This window comes from Thermobia domestica, chromosome 15, assembly GCF_964235325.1.
Source record: "Thermobia domestica chromosome 15, izTheDome1.hap1.1, whole genome shotgun sequence".
Taxonomy (NCBI): domain Eukaryota; kingdom Metazoa; phylum Arthropoda; class Insecta; order Zygentoma; family Lepismatidae; genus Thermobia; species Thermobia domestica.
In genome coordinates this window covers 122,310,384-122,334,378 of record NC_137468.1, presented here as the reverse complement: position 1 = coordinate 122,334,378, position 23,995 = coordinate 122,310,384, and the positions used below count along the sequence as shown (strand labels likewise).

Genomic DNA, 23,995 nt, shown 5'->3' with positions numbered 1-23,995 from the left:
CATAGAATTGCCGAAATTAATAACCAATCAGAAACGAGTTCTTTGCCTGCTGTATTTTTGTGACATTCATTTGTGACATCAAAGAACGATAGCATAATCTTGTAGTGCAATATGATAGAGGTTGCTAATAAGCACAGCTGGTGAAGGTATTGTATATTTGTTGTTAAATCCGGAGAAATATTTGATTGCAAATTAACGAATAATAAGCAGATAATGAGTAGAACAGTTTCTTGATTTGAATTTTGCAATTTTAAACCAGTTTTATGTAAATTCTGTAATGGTGTTTTTCCAAGAAAATAACTAAGAATTATTGACTACTTATTTTTTTAAACAAATATTTGTTTTAAAAAGAAATGAAAATTTTCAGTTAAGGGAGGTGAGGATTGGCGCAGGGTGCGGGCTCCACCTCCGTTGGCCATTTCCCAGCTATGGGCATGGATCAAAATACCATGTTTTCCAGTAATTTTTTTTCTTAACACATGGACTTCTTTGCCGTATAACTCACATGATTTGTGTTTAATAATGGTTTACGAGTTTGCAGGGCCGGCGACAAGGGAGGGGGAATAGGGGACAAATGCCCGGGGGCCTGAAATCACAAAAGAATAAATAAAAACAATAATTTTACTGGAATTTAGGGGCTTGTGTCCCTGAGTTGCCCAAGGTTCCTGTCGTAGTGTGTGAATCAATTGTGTATAATGATTACCGTGTCAGTTTTCGTTAATGTGCGTAACCACCCGTAGGAGTGATAAAATATACACTGGTAATTTTTATGGATTTTTCCAATGTCAATGATTTGTAAATATTATGTAAAACGACATTTCTGCGATGGGTTGGATTTATTTTCTGTAATTTTGAGCCGTTTATTGACCTTTTCGCGCATTGTTCGTATTCGTATTTGAGTTTCCGTTACATTCGATTTTCCGATCCTAAAATCTAGTACAGATTTGTTTTGATATGAGGAAATAAGCATGCATATTGATTGTAACATTGCGTAAATGTTGATTCGTCCTATATAAATTATTCGCTTCTAAATATGTAAAGAGAATACCGGATGGCTGATTCATGGGCGTCGATTAGAGAGGGGGCAGTTGCCCCCCACTTTTTTGAAATAACACATTAATGTATATAGTTTCCTTTGAAACTATAAAGTTTTTGTATGTATTAACGGTTCATAGAATAAAAATTGTGCCATAAAATATTTGCCGCTCCGTGAGTACGTATTTGTTGTCTTCCCGTGCAGTTAAGAAAGCTACAAGAATTGCGTTTTAATTGCTATGAAAAATTGCGCAAAAATTAACATATTAGCACGCCACAATTCGAGTGTACTTTCGTTTCTTCTTACAAGTGCTCGATATGTTAGTCAGCCGCTTTGGAACTAATTGAGATAAAATTTCGCAAAAAAAAATAAATAAATAAATAAAAAATAAAAAAATAAAAAATAAATAAATAAATAAGTAAAATAAAAAATAAAAAAATTAAAAGAAAAGTCCTTCACAAGCAGTGTTTCTTTCAGAAAGAATGTTCCGGGGGCACACTTAGTATTCCGGAGGGGCACTATTCTGTTTATTATTATATGATAGACTGTTATTTTGGTCTCCTTCGGGGGAAACTCTCAGAGCTTCAGGGGGCAGTGCTCCCCAGAAAACATGTCTGGAAGAAAAACACTGTTCACAAGTTATTCTTTAATTGCACAAAAATCGACAGTTCCTAAAATGTCTCTTCTTCTTTCTACTAGTAACGGATATTTTGATTTGATTTTTTTGAGTTTAACATTCCGTTCAGCAGTGAGACTATATGAGACATGGACCTACTGATTAACATGGAATACGAACCACATGAGCTCCCGCCAGGAATCGTACCCGGGTCTTCCACGTCAAAGACGCGGCATTGTTTTGCAGTGTAATATACGAGTTTAGGGCAGTAGCGTATATTATGGGCTATCAAAGCTATCACTGAAGCCCATATCTAAAGTGAACTAGACAGTTGCTAGTGCTAATTCTTCGAAATGTGTAATAAAACAACTACAGAAAAGACTGCACTGTTAGTGAAGTTAACATTTAATCAACTAGCCTTATTGTCCGGATCTGCTAGGTCTCGTGATAGCCAAAGTCACAATCCCAGCATACGCCACTGATTTAGGGGTACAATCTTGTATATACAATTAAATTTAGTGAATGCAACATAATTCTTAGTTTTAGAATTATTTTACATAACTGAAGTGGGGAGTGATTCTAAGTATTGTTGAGTTTTGATGTATTCCAAGAAAGTGAAAATTGTACCTAATGGCAACGAACATGTTTCGGGAAGCTGCAAAAGTATTTCCTTAAATGTCGCAGCATGAGCTTGTAGTATTTACTGTCTTTCTAACAGCAATAACATATTTCGTGATAAGTGGCATATTCTTTTACTTCCTCTCCTACATACCATATGATTATGTTCGTACACTGTAGTATTACCATATTCACATTGGAAATATAATTATTTTATTATTATCTCATTTCGTTTCTAGTCGGCCACGATAGCCGTGTGGTCTAGAAAGCTAGACAACCAACATAATAGGCATCGCGGGTTCCAATCCCGCCTCGGACATTTTTTGATGTACTTTTCACCTTACATTTCATTGTAATCTTTCTCTTTCATAGTGATTCGGATCCCACTTTACACTCCTACATAGATTCGAAGCTGACACAGGACGTAAAAATGGCATCACTCAATTTCGTTTTTCAAATGCATCAATATTTTGTGACACTGCTGACATTTTGTTATGTTATACTATCTTGTTATGCATTTGAATTAAGTTCGTAGTATGAGAACCAGATTCCTTTATTACCATCTGTTGCTACATATAATACTTCTCCCTTGTACATTTTCAGTACACGTAGCTCCAATTGTGTGCAACATTGTGCCACTACACTTTACTGTTTTGTTTAGTGATAATAGTGCACTTCAAATCTGTGCACACTTGTATATAGTGCTATTTCAAACAAAATATTTTATGCTGAGTTGGCAGCACTGTTTATGGTTTTCGATAGGGCATTGTGTTTTCATTATATTGTGCAATTTTTGTTTTGATTGCTTTAACGGTTTTCAAGATATTTACTTTAAACGTACATAATTCCATGATATAATTTTTTGGATATTCAAATTTTGGAGCCTCGTAGCTCCTATCCTTCTGGTCCATAGCACCTTCAATTATGCTCATTTTCATTTCTCATGATGCTCTATCAGATGTGCTATGTGGCGAACAGATTTTAGCGACAACTTCTGGGACCCTCCCGTGTAAGCATACAACAGCGACTGGTCGGTGTCACATTATCACTCTTCAGTAGTGAGATGCAATATTCAAACTTTTTGTGGAACACACCGTTTAAATGGTACGAACCCAGCATTGTTCCTGTATGTCTTACTTAACCAGTCTGAGAGTTATTCATCCACTGCCTATTGACTTATGATATCTATACAATAAACTCACCCGTACTTCCGCCTATGGTTATTTATAGGTATCATTTTGTGGTAATAATAAATATACTTGTAGTCATATCGGAAAGTCCTAATTTTGGGTATTTAATAATGTAATATAGACCTATCATGGAGAGGAATTACATATTTTTATCACGTTCCCTACCAGAGATATATACCTGTGAAGTACGCACTGTTCTGAAATTTTGATAATATAAAAAAGGCGGACACGTCTAAGGGTTGAAACTTAGTGAATGAGCACTTTTTTATATTAGACCTCATTATCCAGAAAACCTCACCTTCCTCATCATTTGACTTAACATGCAAAAGTTCTCTGCTCAACTCGGAGCTTTTAACGTCAATGACCTACTTTTCCAAACTTACTTTCCACCCTGCTATACTTCATGGACGATAATGGCTAACACATAATCTTGTAGCTTACAATTTGCTGACCATTTTGGTTTTCTTCGATAACCCCTTACAACACCACCAAATGGCGCATCTTTGAAAACAAATATAGCTACCACTCTAAACCTGAAGTCCCTAAAATTAAAATAAGGCTGTTTAGCACTAACATGGTCACTGCACATCAAAACTCAGATTTTTTAAAAATGCCAAGCAACGATTTATTCCTTTCCTGGACCACTTGACATGAATTTACCCTGGAGCTCCCCATTTAATGCATGTTCTGTTAAAAGAAACACAAAGCTCTAACCTAACCTGTAACTGTGTCAAAATTTAGTAGAAAAGTCTGCTCGCGTAATGCCTTCCTACCTTATTATAGTCTGCATATAAGAGGTAAAATCCCGGGATAAATTCTAATTACGGGGAGCCGGAATTCACACTTTTTTTCATAACTATAGCCTAATTTGGTTAGGTTAAGGGCAACTCTTTACTTTGGCCATTTCATTCATTATTTCGATTTAGTTATTTGTTCTTTCGGCTCTGGTTTCGGTAACTTACCTCTTCCATTATGTTAGTTGCTGGTATCACGTCACGTCGTACGTGATGTCGCAATGTTGATGCTCTTTATTTGAGCGGGGTATTACGGATATGATATGACGTAATCTGTCATAGTCTTCGGTCTTTCAGGTGCTGTGTTGTAGGTGGTTGGTTCGTACTGTGTGATGGTGGTCATGTCAAATGTTGGCGGAATTTCCAAGAAAACCCTGGTATATTTGTGAGTGAGTGTTCAGATGAGGGAAATTCAAACAAACTATTAGATATAATTTCGAGGCATATTAAAATAAATTCAACCATTATTACAGTTTGTTGGAAAGGTTATTCGTCGTTAGATAGTGGTCACTGGAAGCATTTAACTGTGAACCATTTCTATACTTTTGTACATCCTTTACGCGAACCGTTGAGAATCTTTGGTGTCCTTTGAAGACAGGGTTGTTGGAATTTTCCCCAGCCCAAGATTCCCCCGTGGGTTTCTCTGGGTAAAACACACACACAAAAAAAGTCCACCTCACAAAATATACTTCAAAACTTGGATTGAAATAATAATTTTAATACGATTATAATCACTTTCTTTAGTCGTACTTCCTAGCGTATGTCTAGTTACAAAATTGGCTTAAAATATGTATTTACCACCAGAACAGAACACTACTTAAAGCGAAAAAGGTTTGGGAATCATTCATAATGAATTTTGTCTGTACTTGATCAAATTCGCTGTAATACTTATAACGTAATCGTTATGTATCCTTTAAAAAAACCCTCCTATATGGGAGAGTATTTCTTAGAATCAGTGCGCACCGAGACAAAATTCTTGGAATCACAATGCTGCCAAGTTTCTCGCTCACAAGTTTTTCTATGTGTGTGTGTGGTTGCTCGCCCACTACTCTCTTCGTATGGCCTAATATGGAAGAAAAATTCTGCTCAGCTTGGTTTCCTCCACCCACGCAAGCTGAATTGCGAGGTTAAAAGGCAGCACTGGACTATATGCTATAATTTGCATATTTTGTGCAAAATATTGATTATTTATATTGGCATGTGTTTAAATGTGGTTAATATGTTTTCAATAATGTGATAATTAATCAATTTTTATCTGTGAAGCAACTACCTAAAAACTAAGTGCTTTGTGGCAACTATCTTCCGTTCTAGTGTATTCATACGCGTCCATTGTGCGACAAGAGAGTAACTCACACAGGGCGCGATGAGTGGGATTCTAGCCACAGTAGAAAACAGAGCACACAATCTTGTTCTACTTCAATTTTCTTTTACAAACATTGTGACATGGAAATTTTCAATCTCCAGTGAACAGTGCCTAAGTCTTCGGCTGTTCGACTTTCATTACCGTAAATACGCACACGGATACGTCGGTCTTCGGTCGTCAGCGCTATATGGGGCCAATTGCGATATTCTGAAAAGTAATTTAGTGTCTGTAAAATTTGATGTGTCTATAATAATTAAAAGGTTTGAAATATAAATATTAAATATATGTTTTGTGAGTGTTCATTCATACATAAAAATCATAATAAAAATATTATAGTGTGCATAATACATAATAATATTCGGTGTTAGAGGATAAGTATTGTGATTATGTATATTTTGTTGTGTTTACAGTTTCCGCTGTGCTACAGGTTGGTATTATCCTTCATGGAATGTATGGAGTAGAAATATATATCGCACCCAACGTTCCCCGAACTTCTGATCGTAAACTGGGTAACCACTATTGGTAACGATCAGCTGATGTGAATACGGGAGTTACCACGAACACGGTGTAAACTTAATGCCAATAGTATATGGTTCGAATCCCGATTTTCACCATTTTTGTTCTTAGTAGATTAATGTTTACTTGTGGGTTTTGCATCATCCAGTCCAAGAGTCTGTTTTCTTCCACGAATCAGTACAAGGACGTTCAGAGATCAAACCCGATACCCTGTTTACACAATGGAACAAACCCAGATACCCTCATACATTGTTCAACTGTAATCTGTTATATAAAAATGAAAAGAATCTTCTTGTGCGCGCAACACGGGAAAACAGTTAAACCGTTTGGAATGAATTTTTGCCTGTTACCACATACCTCGAACTAGATTTTTAATCAGGTTATTTTGATTAAAATGCCTGTTCTATTGGTCGAGATTATGCGGAAATCCTAGTACCTCACGATTATGTCAAGTTAGGAAGTTGACATTTTTAAATGTAAACTTCCCATTAAAAGCAAGTGGGGCAGTGTCCCAGCGGTTTTGAGAGTTTCCATTTTAAGTGGGAAACGGGAGCATTTTCTATAATTTGAAAGTGATTCTACTTGTTGTTTTTGATTGCATCACACGGGGAAACGGTTAAGCAGTTTGAAATGAATTTTCAAACATACAATAGTTAGTACCTATCCTGAGCTGGAATTTTACGTATATTACTTTGATTCAAGGGCGCATCCTCAGAGAAGAAGGAGAGGAAGTTCAAAATTCATGTAAAACAATGCAGCATGTAACGGACACGTCAAGTTAGGAAGATGAAATTTGGTATATAAATACCTCACTAAAAATAAGGGGACACGTCACTTCCTGTTTCTGAAAATTTCAACTTTAAGGGACGAAAGAGGGTGTTTTCTATAATTTCTTTCTTCACATTTAAATCGACGATGTCTATTGATTGTGATCGCGTCACGGAAAACGGTTTAAAAGATTCAAATGAGTTTTACAACATAGTACCTACCTCAAGCTGAGATATATATATATATATAACTTTACTTAAAGGGCATGAGGAAGGGGGTTAAAAATTCATGCCAGAAATAGAATACCTTACTACATTTTCATTGGTATGTGTATCCTAAGGGGAAGAGGAGGCTCAAACATTTTCCTTACACCTAATCGTTCCCATACAGAGAACGGGCATTTTAGCTAGTATGGAATCAAAAGTAATGCGGCTCCATTTCTTTTGTTTTTGTTACATACTTGGGTATTAATATAAACAGATAAAATGTCTTTATCTATGTGTCAGTTATTTACAAATTGAGAACGCTTCACTTGAAAAAAGGAAATTACTAAAGATTCACTACTATCTTCTCAACACTAACGGCAATCAGATCGTGAAATTAACCATGTGGCAAGAAGATTGTGGTCAATGCGTATCTGATGCGATTCTTCTTCCGTATCGTGGAATGTGTGAAGTACAGTACATTTATTGTACGTTACAAAATTTCTTTAATCGTAAAATCTATTGTAAGAAACCAAATTGGCAAATGAAAATGAGAAAAAAAAATCCATTTCCAACATTTCAGTTCTTAATAAAAAATACTTTATTTCTTTTGGAAAAACAACCATTGAATAAAGCTATTTTTTATCGTTGGCTTCTGAACTTGAGGCACTATCCCAGTATTTGCCTGGCGTGTTTTGAGTGAAACACGCGGTTGGCTCAGGGATTTGAATCATAAGTGTAGAGGTTATTTTCTTCCTATTCTGTGTTACATAAAATTATCCACCTCCTTGTTACTGTAGGAAATTCTGCACTTCGTCCTTCTAGAAATCGAAATAAAAGCGTGTCAATTGATCAAAGTGTCCCACGAAACACGTATGGGATTTCACGGATTTCTTGGACATTATTTTTTTCTTTTTTTTTTTTTTATTTCTAAGTTTGGTTCAATGTTTCATGATTATGCACCAGGGCTAAGGCAGACTGTGATGATATGGATAACAATGGTGGCATGACAAAAGTGGTAGAGAACGAGAGAACCCCGAGAAAACCCATGCATACATGTTTGTCCATCATAAAACGCACTTGGCGGAAGCTGGAATTGAACTAGGAACCCGAGCCAGACGTGAACTATCGCGGTCCCACAAGGGATCTCCATAGTTTCATGTGTATAGTAAAACATATATGCTTAAATGATATGTTAGGTAGGAACATAGCTTTACATATACGTAAAAAATTTAATAAAACCCAATTTTGGCCTATAAAACGCAATTTGACCCAATAAAACCCACTGGGCTGGGTTTTTTTAACTGGTTTTTCAAAACCATGTTTGAAGAGGAGTTTGAGGTGCACGCATGGGTCAGAAGGAATAAAGATACAGTTTGGATATTATTTATGGAACATAAAATTTTGTTCCGGTTACAGCAGTGAACAAAAGCATTTTTATTCATGAAGTACGCAGCTGAATTTTATACTGTACACCGCATTACTTTTCACTTAGTTGTAAAATATTTATTTCGTTTCGTTTTCTGCTGTTTCCTTTCAAGTACATAGTTCTGAAGTTTCCACTGTACGTTAATTTTCGGTTCTGTACGTTAATCTGTAATCGGCGGTCATGGGGTCTTACCCCCTCATGAAACATTTACAAAATTTAAAAAAATAAGTTAACTCTGCTGGAGGGTTCGAACATATGTAAGCAACACACTAAGAAAATCCTGGTAACGCGTTTGCGATCGGTCTGTCATCTATGAAAAGAACAGTCAACCTACACTCGGTAATATTTTATGGGGTTGAGAAACCTGTAACTGCGATTTCCTCAAAACTGACTCGTTGTGTGTTTAATGGTTGTTGCATAACACCACCCACTTTACGCCTAATGCGTTTTAAGTTTTGTTACATTTAGAATTGATACTATAGGAAGTTCGCTTAGTTCTATATGTATCGATACTTGAAAGATGGAATGTTGTAAATAATAGTAGAATAATTTCTGTCGGAACCACCATAATTTCTAACTAGAGATGCAAAAAAGCCGGCTTTTTTAATCGATTTTTCTGTACATAAAAAGCAGTTTATTTGCGGGGGGGATTGAAATTTTGGCTTATATCATGATTTTTCTATCTGAATAGCTTTCTTACAATATACCCTTGCCATATTTCGCTCTGGAATACGATTTACGATTTATGAATTAAAGTAAACATAAAGTATGTAGTATTTGAGGGCAATGGCAAGGTTCTAGAACACAGGTCACCCTTCCCATTTAGCTGTAATAAAGACAGAAAACAACGTGCCCTGCGGGTCTCCAAGCCACCTTCACTGGCTACCGCTCGCTCGGCAATACCACGTGAATATTGAACTTTGGTACAACCTAGCTACTAACCCATATAGTCTGGAGGAAAAACCCTACTTTTGGACCAAACCAAAAATTTCAGTATGTCAAATGTTTTTCAGCGGTTTTCACCTCATTTGAGGGTGCTGAATCAGAATCTGCCGGGTGTACAAATGTACACCTTGAGCATTTTGAATAATTCAAGATGGCGGCCAATATGACGGCTGTAAAAGTGATAGGAATATTTTTGTATATTTTATCAAGATGCGTATCAAATTATGTTTTTTGGGTTGCAAATTCCAATAATAATATCAAAAATGTTATAAAATTGATACAAATAGAGATATTCAATATGGTGCCCAATATGGCGGCCGTAAAATTGACAAGTATAGTTTTGAAGTATTGTATCGACATGGGTATCAAATTATATGTTTTTTGGGTTGCAGATTTCATAAGTTACTTCAAAAGTCTTATGACATTGATAGAAATCAATATATTCAATATTGAATATTCAGATTCGCGACCCTCTAGGTACATACTTAGAACAATATCTGATACACTGAAATTTTGGGACATTGGGTGTTGATGCTTTCTCCCTCACCGCAACTCACCTTGTTTGCGCTACGGAACATTTTTTCCCCACATTTTGGGCTTCTCTATATTTATTTACAAAACCATTCCTTTCTGAGTGCAAAAGAAAACAAACAACACAAGCTTAGGTTTGAAGATTTTCTTATACTTTTTTTCCTGGATGTCTTCGTCAGAAGAAGTATCCATGTTTCCGTCTTCTAGATTCCTAGTATTTTGACGTGTGAAGATATTCTGACATCGTTTAGAGGCTTCACAAGTGCAGAAGTCAGTGCAGCTATTATGATTTGCCACACAGCCATAACGTCCTTTACACATGTTTTCAGAAGAATAGCCGCAACTCACCATCTTCAAGATGTCTTTCGGTACCATCAGAGATCCCGGTGGTACAGTAACTGGTTCCAATGTTTTGTTCAGCTCATCACGATACCACCCAAAATGTGTCGGATCCATGTCTGGTGGGTCTGGTTTATCTACTTGTTTCCAAATACAAGCCTGGAAATGAGTTCTTTTTACATTTTCAGAGAATGCCTCCGTAGTTGGTGGTAAGCTCTTCAATTTCGGCATATGTACGGCAGCCTTCTTTGACAATTTCTGCAGCCAGACATCTCTTCTGACATTAGACATTGTAGGGCCAGTTATCCTACTACCATAGCAAGAAGCTATAAACTCACTTGCCTCCTGAATCACATCTTCAAGTAGTGATGTCTTATTTCCAAGCTTTTGAAGCTCCTTCCCACTTTGTAGTACTTTCATTGCCTTCTGCTTTCCAATGCCATAATGAGTAGGAACTGCATTGCAGCCAAAAAGAGAATGAAGTGCTAGTAAGTTTGACACAATATCACGGTGTTTGGACACAGACAATCCAACGTCAATAACTCCTCTCTGATTTTGAGTTGCCTCCATAAAAATGTTACAAGTTTTTGTGTTTGGTCCTTGCCCTCCCAACAAGTTGTGCTGAATGTTACGAAGAATAAGGTACAACTAATGCAGCTGATCTGCAAGTATCTAATGACAGAAGCGTTGCCATCACATTCCACCAAAAGCCTATTCATCACTGGACCAGAAAATGTTACAACAGAAATAACTGCTGATTGTATCAAGGAACGTCCAGATATGAAAAACACTCACGAAGAGGCTGATGTCATAATTATCACACAAGTAGTGATGGTAGCCAATCAGCTGGACAGAAATTGTACAATAAATGTAATTAGTGATGACAAGGATGTTCTTCTCCTCCTGATGCACCACTACCACACACAAAAACTTACTTGTAACATTTTTATGGAGGCAAATCAAAGTCAGAGAGGAGTTATTGACATTGGATTGTCTGTGTCCAAACACCGTGATATTGTTTCAAACTTAATAGCACTTCATTTTCTTTTTGGCTGCAATACAGTTCCTACTCTTTATGGCATTGGAAAGCAGAAGGCAATGAAAGTACTACAAAGTGGGAAGGAGCTTCAAAAGCTTGGAAATAAGACATCACTACTTGAAGATGTGATTCAGGAGGCAAGTGAGTTTATAGCTTCTTGCTATGGTAGTAGGATAACTGGCCCTACAATGTCTGATGTCAGAAGAGATGTCTGGCTGCAGAAATTGTCAAAGAAGGCTGCCGTACATATGCCGAAATTGAAGAGCTTACCACCAACTACGGAGGCATTCTCTGAAAATGTAAAAAGAACTCATTTCCAGGCTTGTATTTGGAAACAAGCAAATAAACCAGACCCACCAGACATGGATCCGATACATTTTGGGTGGTATCGTGATGAGCTGAACAGAACATTGGAACCAGTTACTGTACTACCGGGAACTGTGATGGCACCGAAAGACATCTTGAAGATGGTGAGTTGCGGCTGTTCTTCTGAAAACATGTGTAAAGGACGTTCTGGTTGTGTGGCAAACCATAATAGCTGCACTGACTTCTGCACTTGTGAAGCCTCTAAACGATGCCAGAATATCTTCACACGTCAAAATACTAGGAATCTAGAAGACGAAATCATGGATACTTCTTCTTACGAAGACTGACAAGTGACTGATCTGTGATATTTATTATTTTGTTGCGGAGTAACACAGAAACATCGGTAATTTGTATTGTAAATGTATATATTTCGCATTAATGTGGCCAGCAACATAATTCTTGATTAAGAAAACGTCCAGGAAAAAAAATATAAGAAAATCTTCAAACTTAAACTTGTTGTTTGTTTTCTTTTGCACTCAGAAAGGAATGGTTTTGTTAATAAACACAGAGAAGCCCAAAATGTGGAAAAAATGTTCTGGAGCGCAAACAAGGTGAGTTGCGGTGACGGAGAAAGCATCAACACCCAATCCAAAATTTCAGTGTATCAGATACTATTCTAAGTATGTACCTAGCTCGAGGGTCGCGAATCTGAATATTCAATATTGAATATATTGATTTCTATCAATGTCATAAGATTTTTGAAGTAACTATTGAAATCTGCAACCCCGAAAAACATATAATTCGATACCCATGTCGATACAATACTCTAAAAATATTCTTGTCAATTTTACGGCCGCCATATTGAATATCTCTATTTGTATCAATTTCATAACATTTTTGACATTATTATTGGAATCTGCAACCCAAAAACATATAATTTGATACGCATCTTGATAAAATATACAAAAAGATTTCTATCACTTTTACAGCCGCCATATTGACCGCCATCTTGAATTACTCAAAATGCTCAAGGTGTACATTTGTACACTCGGCAGATTCAGATTCAGCACCCTCAAATTAGGTAAAAGCCACCTAGAAACATTAGACATACTGAAATTCTTAGTTTCGATGGATTTCCTCCAGACTAATATAGGGGGGTAATTTTCGAAGCTATTTAACTTTAACACCGACATTTTTCTTTTCATCTCTAGATCATTTCTAGTCATCCATGTTTCATTATTTAGAGCATAGTATTTTAGCATCTACCACATAAGTTGAACATACGTTTTTCAGTATATCCGTCAGAGGGTACTTCCACGTTTCTATTATACTGTTCAATGATTTAGCAATAATCTTCCTGATATAACCGTGAACACCATTTTATACAAATAATCAGTAGCGGACTTAGAAAAGTATTTTGGAAGGCAGGTGTTTCTCTGATAAATGCTTTTTTTTTTTCCTAAAAATCCTAATTTTTATTTGGGAGAAGCTTGAAATTTATAAGCACAGGCGTAACTAATATTTCGTTTTGTTTGTATATTCCGCAATAATCTTTCGGATACAACCTTAAGACTATTTTATACTGATAATCATTGGCGGATTTAGACAAGTATTTTGGGATGAGTTTTTCTTACTAATGTCTACTTTTTGTAAAAATTCCTAATTTTTATTTAGGGGAGCTTGAAGTTCATCAGTAAAGCAGACATCGAACCAAGGACCTCATGAACTAGAGGCGAACGCTCTCCCATTGAGCCACCGCGGCCCAGCAATAAGGAAGTCACCCACGACTCACAGTACACGCACTATCTCTACATTTACAGATGGAATTAAGAAAAACTTTTGTTAGAATTGTCAGATGCGAGATTGAATCCCGGACTTCGTGATAGAAACGCAAAAGCTAACTACTCACTCATTCCCCTTTTCTTTCTTTCTTTCTTTTTTTTTTTTTTTCGGAGAATTCCGCAATGATATGTAGAATTCCTCTTGTTAAAAATTCAGAAACCTTCAGGATTATCACTAGGAGTTGGTGCTTTCCGGTAAGTATTGGTCCATTTAGTTGATTTGCTAGGGTGCTTAGCGTCCCTTTTTATCACTGAGGCTTATAATAGAGACAAGACCTACGACTTAAAGTGGGATTCAAAACAGCTACACAGTTTTGAATCTGAGGCATTATGCTCCCAGTGGGGATTGAACCCATGACCACGCGCACCAAAGACGAGCGCTCTAGGCATTAGACTATGGAGGAACTCTTTCGAAGATAAGCTAAATCCGTGACATTCTTAAAATTTCTAAATAACTTTGTAGGAAATGGACATTGCGAATCCTCTCCTCTTCAACTTTCAATATTAAAGAAAAATATCTGGAGAAATGGAGTTCTATGCCTAGTGCTACCTCTGCCTCTATTTTGCAAATGGCGAAGCGAACGGTGTACCTCAAGGTCACAAACTTGGCATGTTTATAATCCTGCCAAATCCAAAATGTACCTAATGACTGGACTAAAATAATACTTGCAAACATTGTGCTTTTTAGTCTCTCACTGTTAATGCCTAGGAAGAGCTGCATTTACAAAATTAGGTGATATTTGAGCGTCCCATACAAAGGTTATTTTTTTCAGTCTTTTAAAGTAACACGTTGTATTGTAATGAAACAATGATTAGTTTCATTCTTACTGTAGTGCGAATTTTTGTGAAAGTCCCAGAAATAAGCCATAATAAACTTATGGGCTATAAAACACTGACGACGGAATGACAAACGTAATGAAGAAAAAGACAGAACATAAAGGTATTTTTGAGAAGGCTACAATGCCGAAAATCACATTTGTGCTGTGTGTTTCTGTTCAGTAAATAGGCATTATTATTGCTTTATCGTAATGAACAAACTCCATGGCTCTGGATAAGTAGAGTAACAAATAAAACACAGTTCTGACCAGAGCAGAATGAAATATATTAAAAACTATACTTACAATGTCACAGTTTCAAGGACCTAACGTCCTCTTCATCAGACACAAGCACTCTTAGAGTGCTTATTGCTTTATCGATGTGTTATTTGTTTGAACTCACACAAGGAAGGTTCTAGAACACAGGTCCTAATTTCCATGTAACTGTAATAAAGAGAGTGCAATGCTGGCTCTAACCCACCTTCACTCACTGATGCTCGCACGGCAATACAATGTGAAATAAGTATTAAACTTTGGTAAAGAACGGATACAACCCAACTACTAACCTATATGGGGGGTCCTGCGTTCTAGAACATTCCACATGACACCTTTCTAACGTAAATTTCGCAATTATGTGGATCTCTTAACACACATTTCTATAACTGTGTCATGAGTTACCACATTGTCTTCAGCTTCTTCTTGTATGCTGTGTGGTTCCTAGCTACTTCATGGGCGAATCTGTGCATAACAGGTTCCAGTTTCATTAATGTATTTACCATGCGATAACCTTGCGCCAAATTCTTCACCCGCTTGCCAAATAGTTAAATGTTCATAAACGCTTGTAACAATAATAAACACAACTTTCTGTTTCCGTACATATTATCAAGCACTCAAATGTGCAGTTTATTAATTTCTTTCCGGTAAATTTTCAAACTTTTGCTAGAAACGGGCGACCAAATTCGTAATTTACCCACAGATTGCAACTCACGCTTAGAATCGCCATATTTGGGAAGAATTTGCAAGTAAAACTGAATACTCTGCGTGGAAAGACAAGGCACTGTCCCAGTTTAAGCACACATAGATGTGTAGAATCTATGAAAAAAAAAAATGTATAACGTGATTTTGGAAGGTTAATGCACAAGTACCCGAAATATATTGGGATTTCGGTTAATTCTAACTGCGGGGGGCCAAAAGAGGTATTAAAAAAAAACGAAAGTGCACTTTGAGCAAAACATTTATAAAAATTGTAACTAACCCGGTTATGGTTTTTGTAACCCCGTTATGCAACCATAACTAAACCATAGCCCTGCCGGGCTTCTACCCCCTTCGCTCGCTCAGCTATATTTTGCAAGTAAATAAGACTGGAGATTTTATATTTGCAGGATTGAGGCAGCAACAAAAAGACATTCAAGATCGTTTGTTCTGCTCAAGTGCACTCTAACCAAAAAACAGAAATTTTACAGGAGAAATGAGTCATTTTTAGTGAAACGTAATGAACGTGTGTTATATGAAGGTAAATGGAATAGAAATACAGTGTGTGTACTAGAAAAACAACATTGAAACACGAGAATATAGTGCACATCTTTTTGAAAATCTCATCAGGACCATTTCCTTACGAATGGAATCGGTTAGCAATAGAGATGCAAGGATTCTTAATTTTTTTTTAAATCTTATTTATTTATTTATTTTTACGAAAAACTCGGTTTTGTCTGCTTCGCTTTTTCCCATGGGAAATTTTGGGATTATTTCAAAATTCTCCTTTACATTGATAAAGCAGACTTTGTTTCGCTTTCTACAACACAAAATCTCATTTAATTAGAAATTAAATCTCGAAAATTAATCATGAATTTCTAAAAGATATTTGAAACAATTTTAATTCTTCATATATTTACATTATGAGTCCCAGAATATTAACCACTTTATATAATAAGATTTTTTAAATGTGTTATGCACAAAGTAAGTACATTTAGAAAAACACACAAATAACTATCAAAATTGTATGTAGTATTTTCACTTCAAAATATTCCACACCCTCGTACTGAAACAAAATAACATTAAAATAAAACATTAGAGAAACATTTACATTTATATAATACGATTGAAGGCTGCAAATCAAGACCTTCGTTTTGGGTGGTTCTGTACATTCTTTAAATTTCACAGTTAAGTGATAACTTTCATATACATTGTAGGCAATACTTTTATTCTGAAGTACAAAATACAAAAAAGAAGGAAAAACTGTTGCATGATATAGATAATGGTAATTGTTTAGTAATGGGGGCCAACACTAACGAAGACAGAAAACGACGTGCCCTTCGTGGTTCTAAACCGCCTTTACTCAAGACGCACGCTCGGCAATACTGTCTGACTTGAATGTTATTAATCTGACATAACCAAATGTGAATAGAATACCGCAAAAAAGTCGGTTAAAAACCTCGGCTCCCAAACCGGAATAATAGCCTACATAATTTATTGTTGTATGGGGAGTGGTAAGAACACATGCTGCTCATATGGGTTAGTAGGCAGTAGGTAGGATTAGTGAAATTATCTTTTAACAATTAATTCAAGTGGTGTTTCTCTCTGTACCATAGTTTAATATGTAATCCACATAGCATTGCCGAGCGAGCGTCAACTAATGAACGTGGGTTAGAGCTCCGCAGGACACGGTGCATTCTGCCTTTATCACAGTTCAATAAGAACGGGGACCTGTGTTCTATAACATTGCCGGTGTCATGTTACTTTGAAACAGAAAATATGCAAGTAATGAAAGTATATCGCGATATTACCTATAACGCTTTTAGTAACTGTCACATACATAATTCAACACGTAAGATAAGTAATTTTATAACATATACAATGTTTTGCGCAATCTTCGTTTATGTATATACCTACCTTCGCTGTTATGTCTATTCCCTGCTGCGTTCCTTCTCTGGCTCGGTTGGATAGTATTCGTGAGTTTGGTAACCCTAGCAAAAATTGGTTAGTGGATTTCGCAGAACACCGCTAATCTTATCGTACACGTACACTAAGGCCCCTCCCCCCGTAATGTGAACTTGTACGCAGCTTAACATAATACTATCAAGCGCGCCCATCAGGGAGGGCTCTCGGCTCCCTAAGAGGAAATTGTACTTGGAAATATCGAAAAACTCAATAGAATTTTTACATTAGTTACAGCAAAATTTGAAACTATAGTTGAAACCACATGGGTGACCTTGATACTAAGAGAAATTAACGAATTTGTAACATTCTTTTCAAAAAAAAAAAAAAAAAAAAAAAAAAAAAAAAAAGCGGTCGAAAACCTAGTGGATGACCAACCTCAGATAAATACTGTAATCTATCAGGTTGAAAAGTTGGCGGGAGTTACCTAACGTTCACCTCCACGAAAAGAAGTAAATATGCAATAAATTATGACCTCTCACTTAAATCTGTATCGAAACAAATTCACAATTATCCGTTACCTTCTATGATCTACGTTTTAGTGCACTGAGAAAAAAGTATATTCCCGCTAAAAGGAGCTAATTTACAATGCTCTCTGATCGTCCTGCCCTCACTCGGTTATTCCTGTATTCATACTTTTTTGTGGGCACTTACCACAAGTTTCTGATTCTTATACTGCAATTTTTATGGAAAAGGTTCTAGAATACAGGTCCCCCATATAGATTAGTAGCTAGGTTAGCTCTTTTCTGTACCAAAGTTCAATATTTAATTCACATAATATTGCCGAGCAAGCGTGAGCGAGTGAAGGTGTGGTGCATTCGAGTCCCGCAAGGCACGTTGTTTTGTCTTTCTTACAGCTAAATGGGAAAAGGGACCTGCATACTAGAACCTTGCCATTTTTATGGCATGTCCAAGGTCTATCGCGTAAATCGTGAACATACTGTAATTTTTCAATAATTACTTCTCGTGACCCCGTTGAACATTATCTATGTCAAGTGGATGGCGTTTCAGAACACAGGGCTCCTTTTCCATTCAACTGTAATCAGGGGCGGATCCAGGACTGACATCTGGGGGGGGGTTGTCATACTGCTACCGTTAAGGGCTCCAAACTTTGGGATGAGTTTTATTTATATATATAAAATAAGAAAGTTTCCTCTCCTGGCGCGGGGAGGTCGATTGCCCCCCTCTGGATCCGCCCCTGACTGTAATATACACAGACAATGTCCCCTACATGGCTCTTACCCGCCCTCACTCGCTCACGCTCCCTCAACAATACTATGAATATTAAACTTTGGTATCGAAAGTTACTGACCTAGCTACTAACCTATATGGAGGGAACCTGTGTTTTAGAACCTTTGCGAAGTTGGGTATTGTCTTGCAAGGAGACAATTTTCAGGGGCCAAAGAAATTAGTGAAATTATCTTTCAACAAATAATTCGAGTGGTGCGTCTAAATTTGACCTGTTTGTCCAAATATCCTTTGAGAGATGTGTATTCTTACCTTTTCCTAATAATGTTTTCGTTAAAGGCTGACTTAAAAGCGACAGCCTCTTCGGCAATAAATTTAAAGAACTCCACACCACCATTTTCTTGTCTTGTCTTGTCGTAGACCATTATCGGTCAAATAGGTAGGTGCACCAACTTGCTAGACGTGTGTGCTACGATTTCCAAATGGTCAAATTTGTACCTCTACGGAGGATTTATGATTCAGAAACGAAATTGAATAAAATACAGGACACAATTGGGAAGAAATGACATAATAGGGAAAAAGTCAAAGTCAGGAAGAGGTCAAAATCCGGGGGGGGGGGAATCAGACAGTGAAAGAGGGCTGACAGCCAATTTGAACAGGGCAAAAAGTTAGAGGAAAGTGAGAAGTGTAAAATGAAAGAAGAACAAAGAGTAGAAAAAGAAGAGGATGTATGTACGTGTAAATGTAAAAGAGAGTGTAAGTGTAACGTAGGTGTATAGGAGATCCCACTCAACTCTCTTCCTCATAGAGTACCACCATACAAGGCACTCGCCTAACGGACACTGTCGAACCCACCAAAATTTTAACAAAGATATCTTCTTCTTCTGTTCTTCTTCTTCTAAGAATCAAGAACTTATTATAATGGTAACCAAGGATCTTATAAAATCTTGAAGCCATACGTCACACTTTCGCCACCCCTACTCTGCCCACTCCGCCCAATAGGATCGCAATGTTTTGAGCCAACAATCATGGCGGAAAGGAAAGTAGCCAATCAGAGGATGGAAGAAACGAGAGAAGCCAATCAGACGTGTCCATGCTCGGTTGTTTTTTGGCTTCATCGATTTAATAGGATGAAGATACATATGGGCAGATCCTCTATTTATAACATCCTTCCGGTAACCCCTATCTAGATCTCAATTTAAGATCTATTTTGAAAAAGCAATCGGGGCTGTGGAAAGAATAGTGTTCAAATAGAAAGTTGTCCAGTCAAATTAGCCAAAAAAAAAAAAGGGGGTAAACCCAGAAAAAATCAAAACAAGCTGAAATTTTATACATACCTTTGAGAAGGTGTATATAACAACGTACTAGAAGTCCGGAAATATCCGTGTGACGGGTTTGGCCACCGTATTGGTGGTTTTTAAAAACTAATAACTGGTTCTCACTTAATAACTACAGCTAACATTGTATGTGCACTATTTATGTTTTACTTCATTCGAATAATAAATTAGTAGGCTTATAAATCATGCATAGCATTTACCAGTTTACTACAGTGTTTCTCAAAGTGTGGGTCGCGACCCATTGGTGTGTTGTTGGCCGTTTTTTTGGTTTGTCGCGATAAGTTTTTCTTTTCAATCATGAATATTTTGTTTTGATGCAGAAACATTTGTTGTGAACAAGGTGGCCAATTCCATTTCAAATTGTCCAGGCAAACCACAATTGATCCCCATCATAGTCTCAGATTTCATTTATTTTTTTTATATGGGATCTACATGCAATATTATTAGACCCATATTTTTTCTTTTTGCTGAAAAAAAATTCCTTCGATATACAGCCTTCCAAAATAGCCCCCTCCTCTCGGATTGCTCGAAAAACTAAAAAACATGTCAAATTAAAAGTTTTGTTGTAGAGAAACGAGTGTAATCGCAATAGCAGGAAGAGTATAAAGTTGTATGTTTCGTTGGAGGGCCAAAATTCGTCTATTGATCCAATAGGAATCGCGCAATGTTGCCAACTTTGATGAAATTTTTACTAACTTCAAACATTTTTTTTCTGTCCTCACGAGCAATATAAACCATCTGTTTCTAACATCGAAATCTACTCCATAAGGTCTCTTGAAAATATAAAGGACTTACGTTTCTGATTATTACATTCCACGTTATAGCATGATGAAAAGCTGAAAATTTCATTAAGACGCCATGTTTGGACGCCATTTTCTCAAAAACCCCACCTTTTAAAAATCTGACATTTTAACATGTATTGGAGAAGTACCTAAGTATTTAATATTCGTTAACCGTTCATGCGGCTGCAGCCCCTAACATTCGCAATTAATTATTGAAATTTCGATTTTTGTACTTGCAATGTAAATATTTCCTATGGACACTTATGTCCTATACACAAGGCGATTTGAAAGGTAGTATGAAAATTTTGAGAGATGAATCCTGACATCAAATCCAGTAGAAAAGTTCCTATAAATATGAGTCGAATTCCGCTTCGTTTTCGAGTTACAGGGTTTCCAACTCGGGACCCAAAATCGGTTCGGGACAATAGAAAATAAAATATATGTTTCGCGTCAAATCAGAAACTGTGTTAAAACTTTGATAAAGTTCAGAAAGTTGATCTGTATCAATATGATGATTTTTACGTGAGTTGCAATTCAGTTGGCAGTGTTGCCAACTTGCTAGAACTTTTATTTGTTTCCAAATGACACTACGTGGTTTTTATTTGATATTTGGTATTCATTCATGATTGCAAACATCACAGTTATCACCACAGTTTTCGAAAACTTGCATGTATTTCATTAAAAGGTTTATCTCGTGCGTTATTTATAGTTTGCAACATTACGTGTAAGTTTCACTTGATGTTTGCCATCATTAGTAAAACCAAAATGTCGAATAAAAACTACGTCTGTGTAAGTTGTTATAATAATAATAATAATAATAATAATAATAATAATAATAATAATAATAATAATAATAATAATAATAATAATAAAAAGAAGAAGAAGAATAAAAATATTTTTCATTATTGCAAAACCTCTCGTAACTCCACGCATCAAGTTCGAACTTAATCAAGAAGTTCTGCTGCAACCACAAAACAGTTTATTACGAGATTCGGTGTCGTGAACATCGTCCTAGTGTTCTCTGGAACCATGAAAATTGTCTTTACTGGTAACATGACATTGTAGTGCACTAGTTACAGTGTTTGTGTGAATAACAATGGGGAAGTCCTACACAGAGAAAAATCCGTTCTCCGTACAGCGGTATATTGTACAAATATACGGTATCCTCTTGCTTACTATAGAAATCAGTATGGAGCATACGTTATCCGTATGCTACATAGGCACTGCACTTAGATGTTACATCATGCCGTTGCAGGATGTCTGACATCTAACAGTTTCCCGTATATCACATGCATATACTTATGTTGCCTTCGTCAGCTATATGTTATATACGTCCATTCCGTATAGATGGAACACTTACACAGAAATTATTATATAACATGCATTTTCAGTTATACTTCTGCTGTACGTTGTCCAAAAATTACAGGAATTACGCATGTAACCTATCTTTTTAAGTGCGCCACCTACAATTTTTTTCTCAGTGTATTACAGTAAGGACCGTATTAAATGTGTTGATGATTCTAAACAGCATAAGATTGTGTACAGAAGAATTATTGATAAACATTTTATGTTGCGGTAAAATATATGTATTGCGCACTGCGCGTCTGCCAAAACGTAGTATTAGGAGAGGATGATTATTCGTGTAAAGGGTGTTTTGAATATTTACCGTGAACAACGTGAATGTATGTGATATATTGGCGATCACGAAAGATGTAAATATGAAATTATGCACCAGCAAGATAAAGAATTTGTTCCTCTGAATGTAGATTTGGAAACCATTTACCAGGCAGTAAACATGCTAACCATGAATTTGCCCCCATTAAAACGGCCGTTATCGGTGAAACCTAGACTACGGTGAAGGATTCACATCTCAAAATCTTTCATACTGCCTTTCAAATCGCTTTGTGTACAAGACACAAATAATCATCCTCCCATAATAGTACGTTTGGGCTGACACGCTGTACGCAATTCATATATTTTACCGCAAGATATTTTTTTTGTCTAGAACTTTCTGTGTACAATCATCTTACGGCTTTTAGCATAATCAACACATTTAATACGGCCCTTACTGTAATAGGACTTCCCCATTGTTATTCATACAAACACTTAACTAATGCACTACAATGTCATGCTACCAGTGTAAACAATTTTCATGGTTCCAGAGAACACTAGGATGATGTTAACGACACCGAATCACACAAACTATGAATAACGCACAAGATAAACCTTTTAATGAAATAAATGTAAGTAGTGATGTGAAGGAAAATTGTGCTTCATGTGATGTTTGCAATCATTAATGAATACCAAATATCAAATAAAAACCACGTAGTGTCATTTGGAAACAAATAAAAGTTCTAGCAAGTTGGCAACACTGCCAACTGAATTGCAACTCACGTAAAAACCATCATATTGATACAGATCAACTTTCTGAACTTTATCAAAGTTTTAACACAGTTTCTGATTTGACGCGAAATATATATTTTATTTTCTATTGTCCCGAACCGATTTTGGGTCCCGAGTTGGAAACCCTGTAACTCGAAAACGAAGCGGAATTCGACTCATATTTATAGGAACTTTTCTACTGGATTTGATGTCAGGATTCATCTCTCAAAATTTTCATACTGCCTTTCAAATCGCCTTGTGTATAGGACATAAGTGTCCATAGGAAATATTTACATTGCAAGTACAAAAATCGAAATTTCAATAATTAATTGCGAATGTTGGGGCTGCAGCCGCATGAACGGTTAACGGATATTAAATACCTAGGTACTTCTCCAATACATGTTAAAATGTCAGATTTTTAAAAGGTGGGGTTTTTGAGAAAATGGCGTCCAAACATGGCGTCTTAATGAAATTTTCAGCTTTTCATCATGCTATAACGTGGAATGTAATAATCAGAAACGTAAGTCCTTTATATTTTCAAAAGACCTTATGGAGTAGATTTCGATGCTAGAAACAGATGGTTTATATTGCTCGTGAGGACAGAAAAAAAAATGTTTGAAGTTAGTAAAAATTTCATCAAAGTTGGCAACATTGCGAGTGAATTGCGCGATTCCTATTGGATCAATAGACGAATTTTGGCCCTCCAACGAAACATACATCTTTATACTCTTCCTGCTATTGCGATTACGTTACTAAGTACACTCGTTTGTCTACAACAAAACTTTTAATTTGACATGTTTTTCAGTTTTCCGAGCAATCCGAGAGGAGGGGGGCAATTTTGGAAGGCTGTATATCGAAGAAAAAATTTTTTTCAGAAAAAAGAAAAATATGGGTCTAATAATTTTGTATGTAGTTTCTTATTTTAAAAAATTAACTAAATCTGAGACAGTTGTGTGGACCACCCTGGACGATTTGAAATGGAATCACTTATTAGTAGGCTTATAAATCATGCATAACACTTAC

General features: G+C 36.4%; 1 protein-coding gene across 1 annotated transcript in view; it reads right to left on the bottom strand.

Moving 5' to 3' along the window:
* The window catches only part of ND-SGDH (NADH dehydrogenase (ubiquinone) SGDH subunit), a 97,254-nt gene extending 78,312 nt beyond the window's left edge, over window positions 1–18,942 (bottom strand). The window contains exon 1 of the mRNA XM_081740104.1: window positions 18,784–18,942. Coding sequence (XP_081596230.1) covers window positions 18,784–18,868 — 85 coding nt within the window. The 5' untranslated portion in view covers window positions 18,869–18,942. The remainder of the gene's footprint in view (window positions 1–18,783) is intronic.
* Between the last annotated feature and the right edge of the window lie 5,053 nt (window positions 18,943–23,995).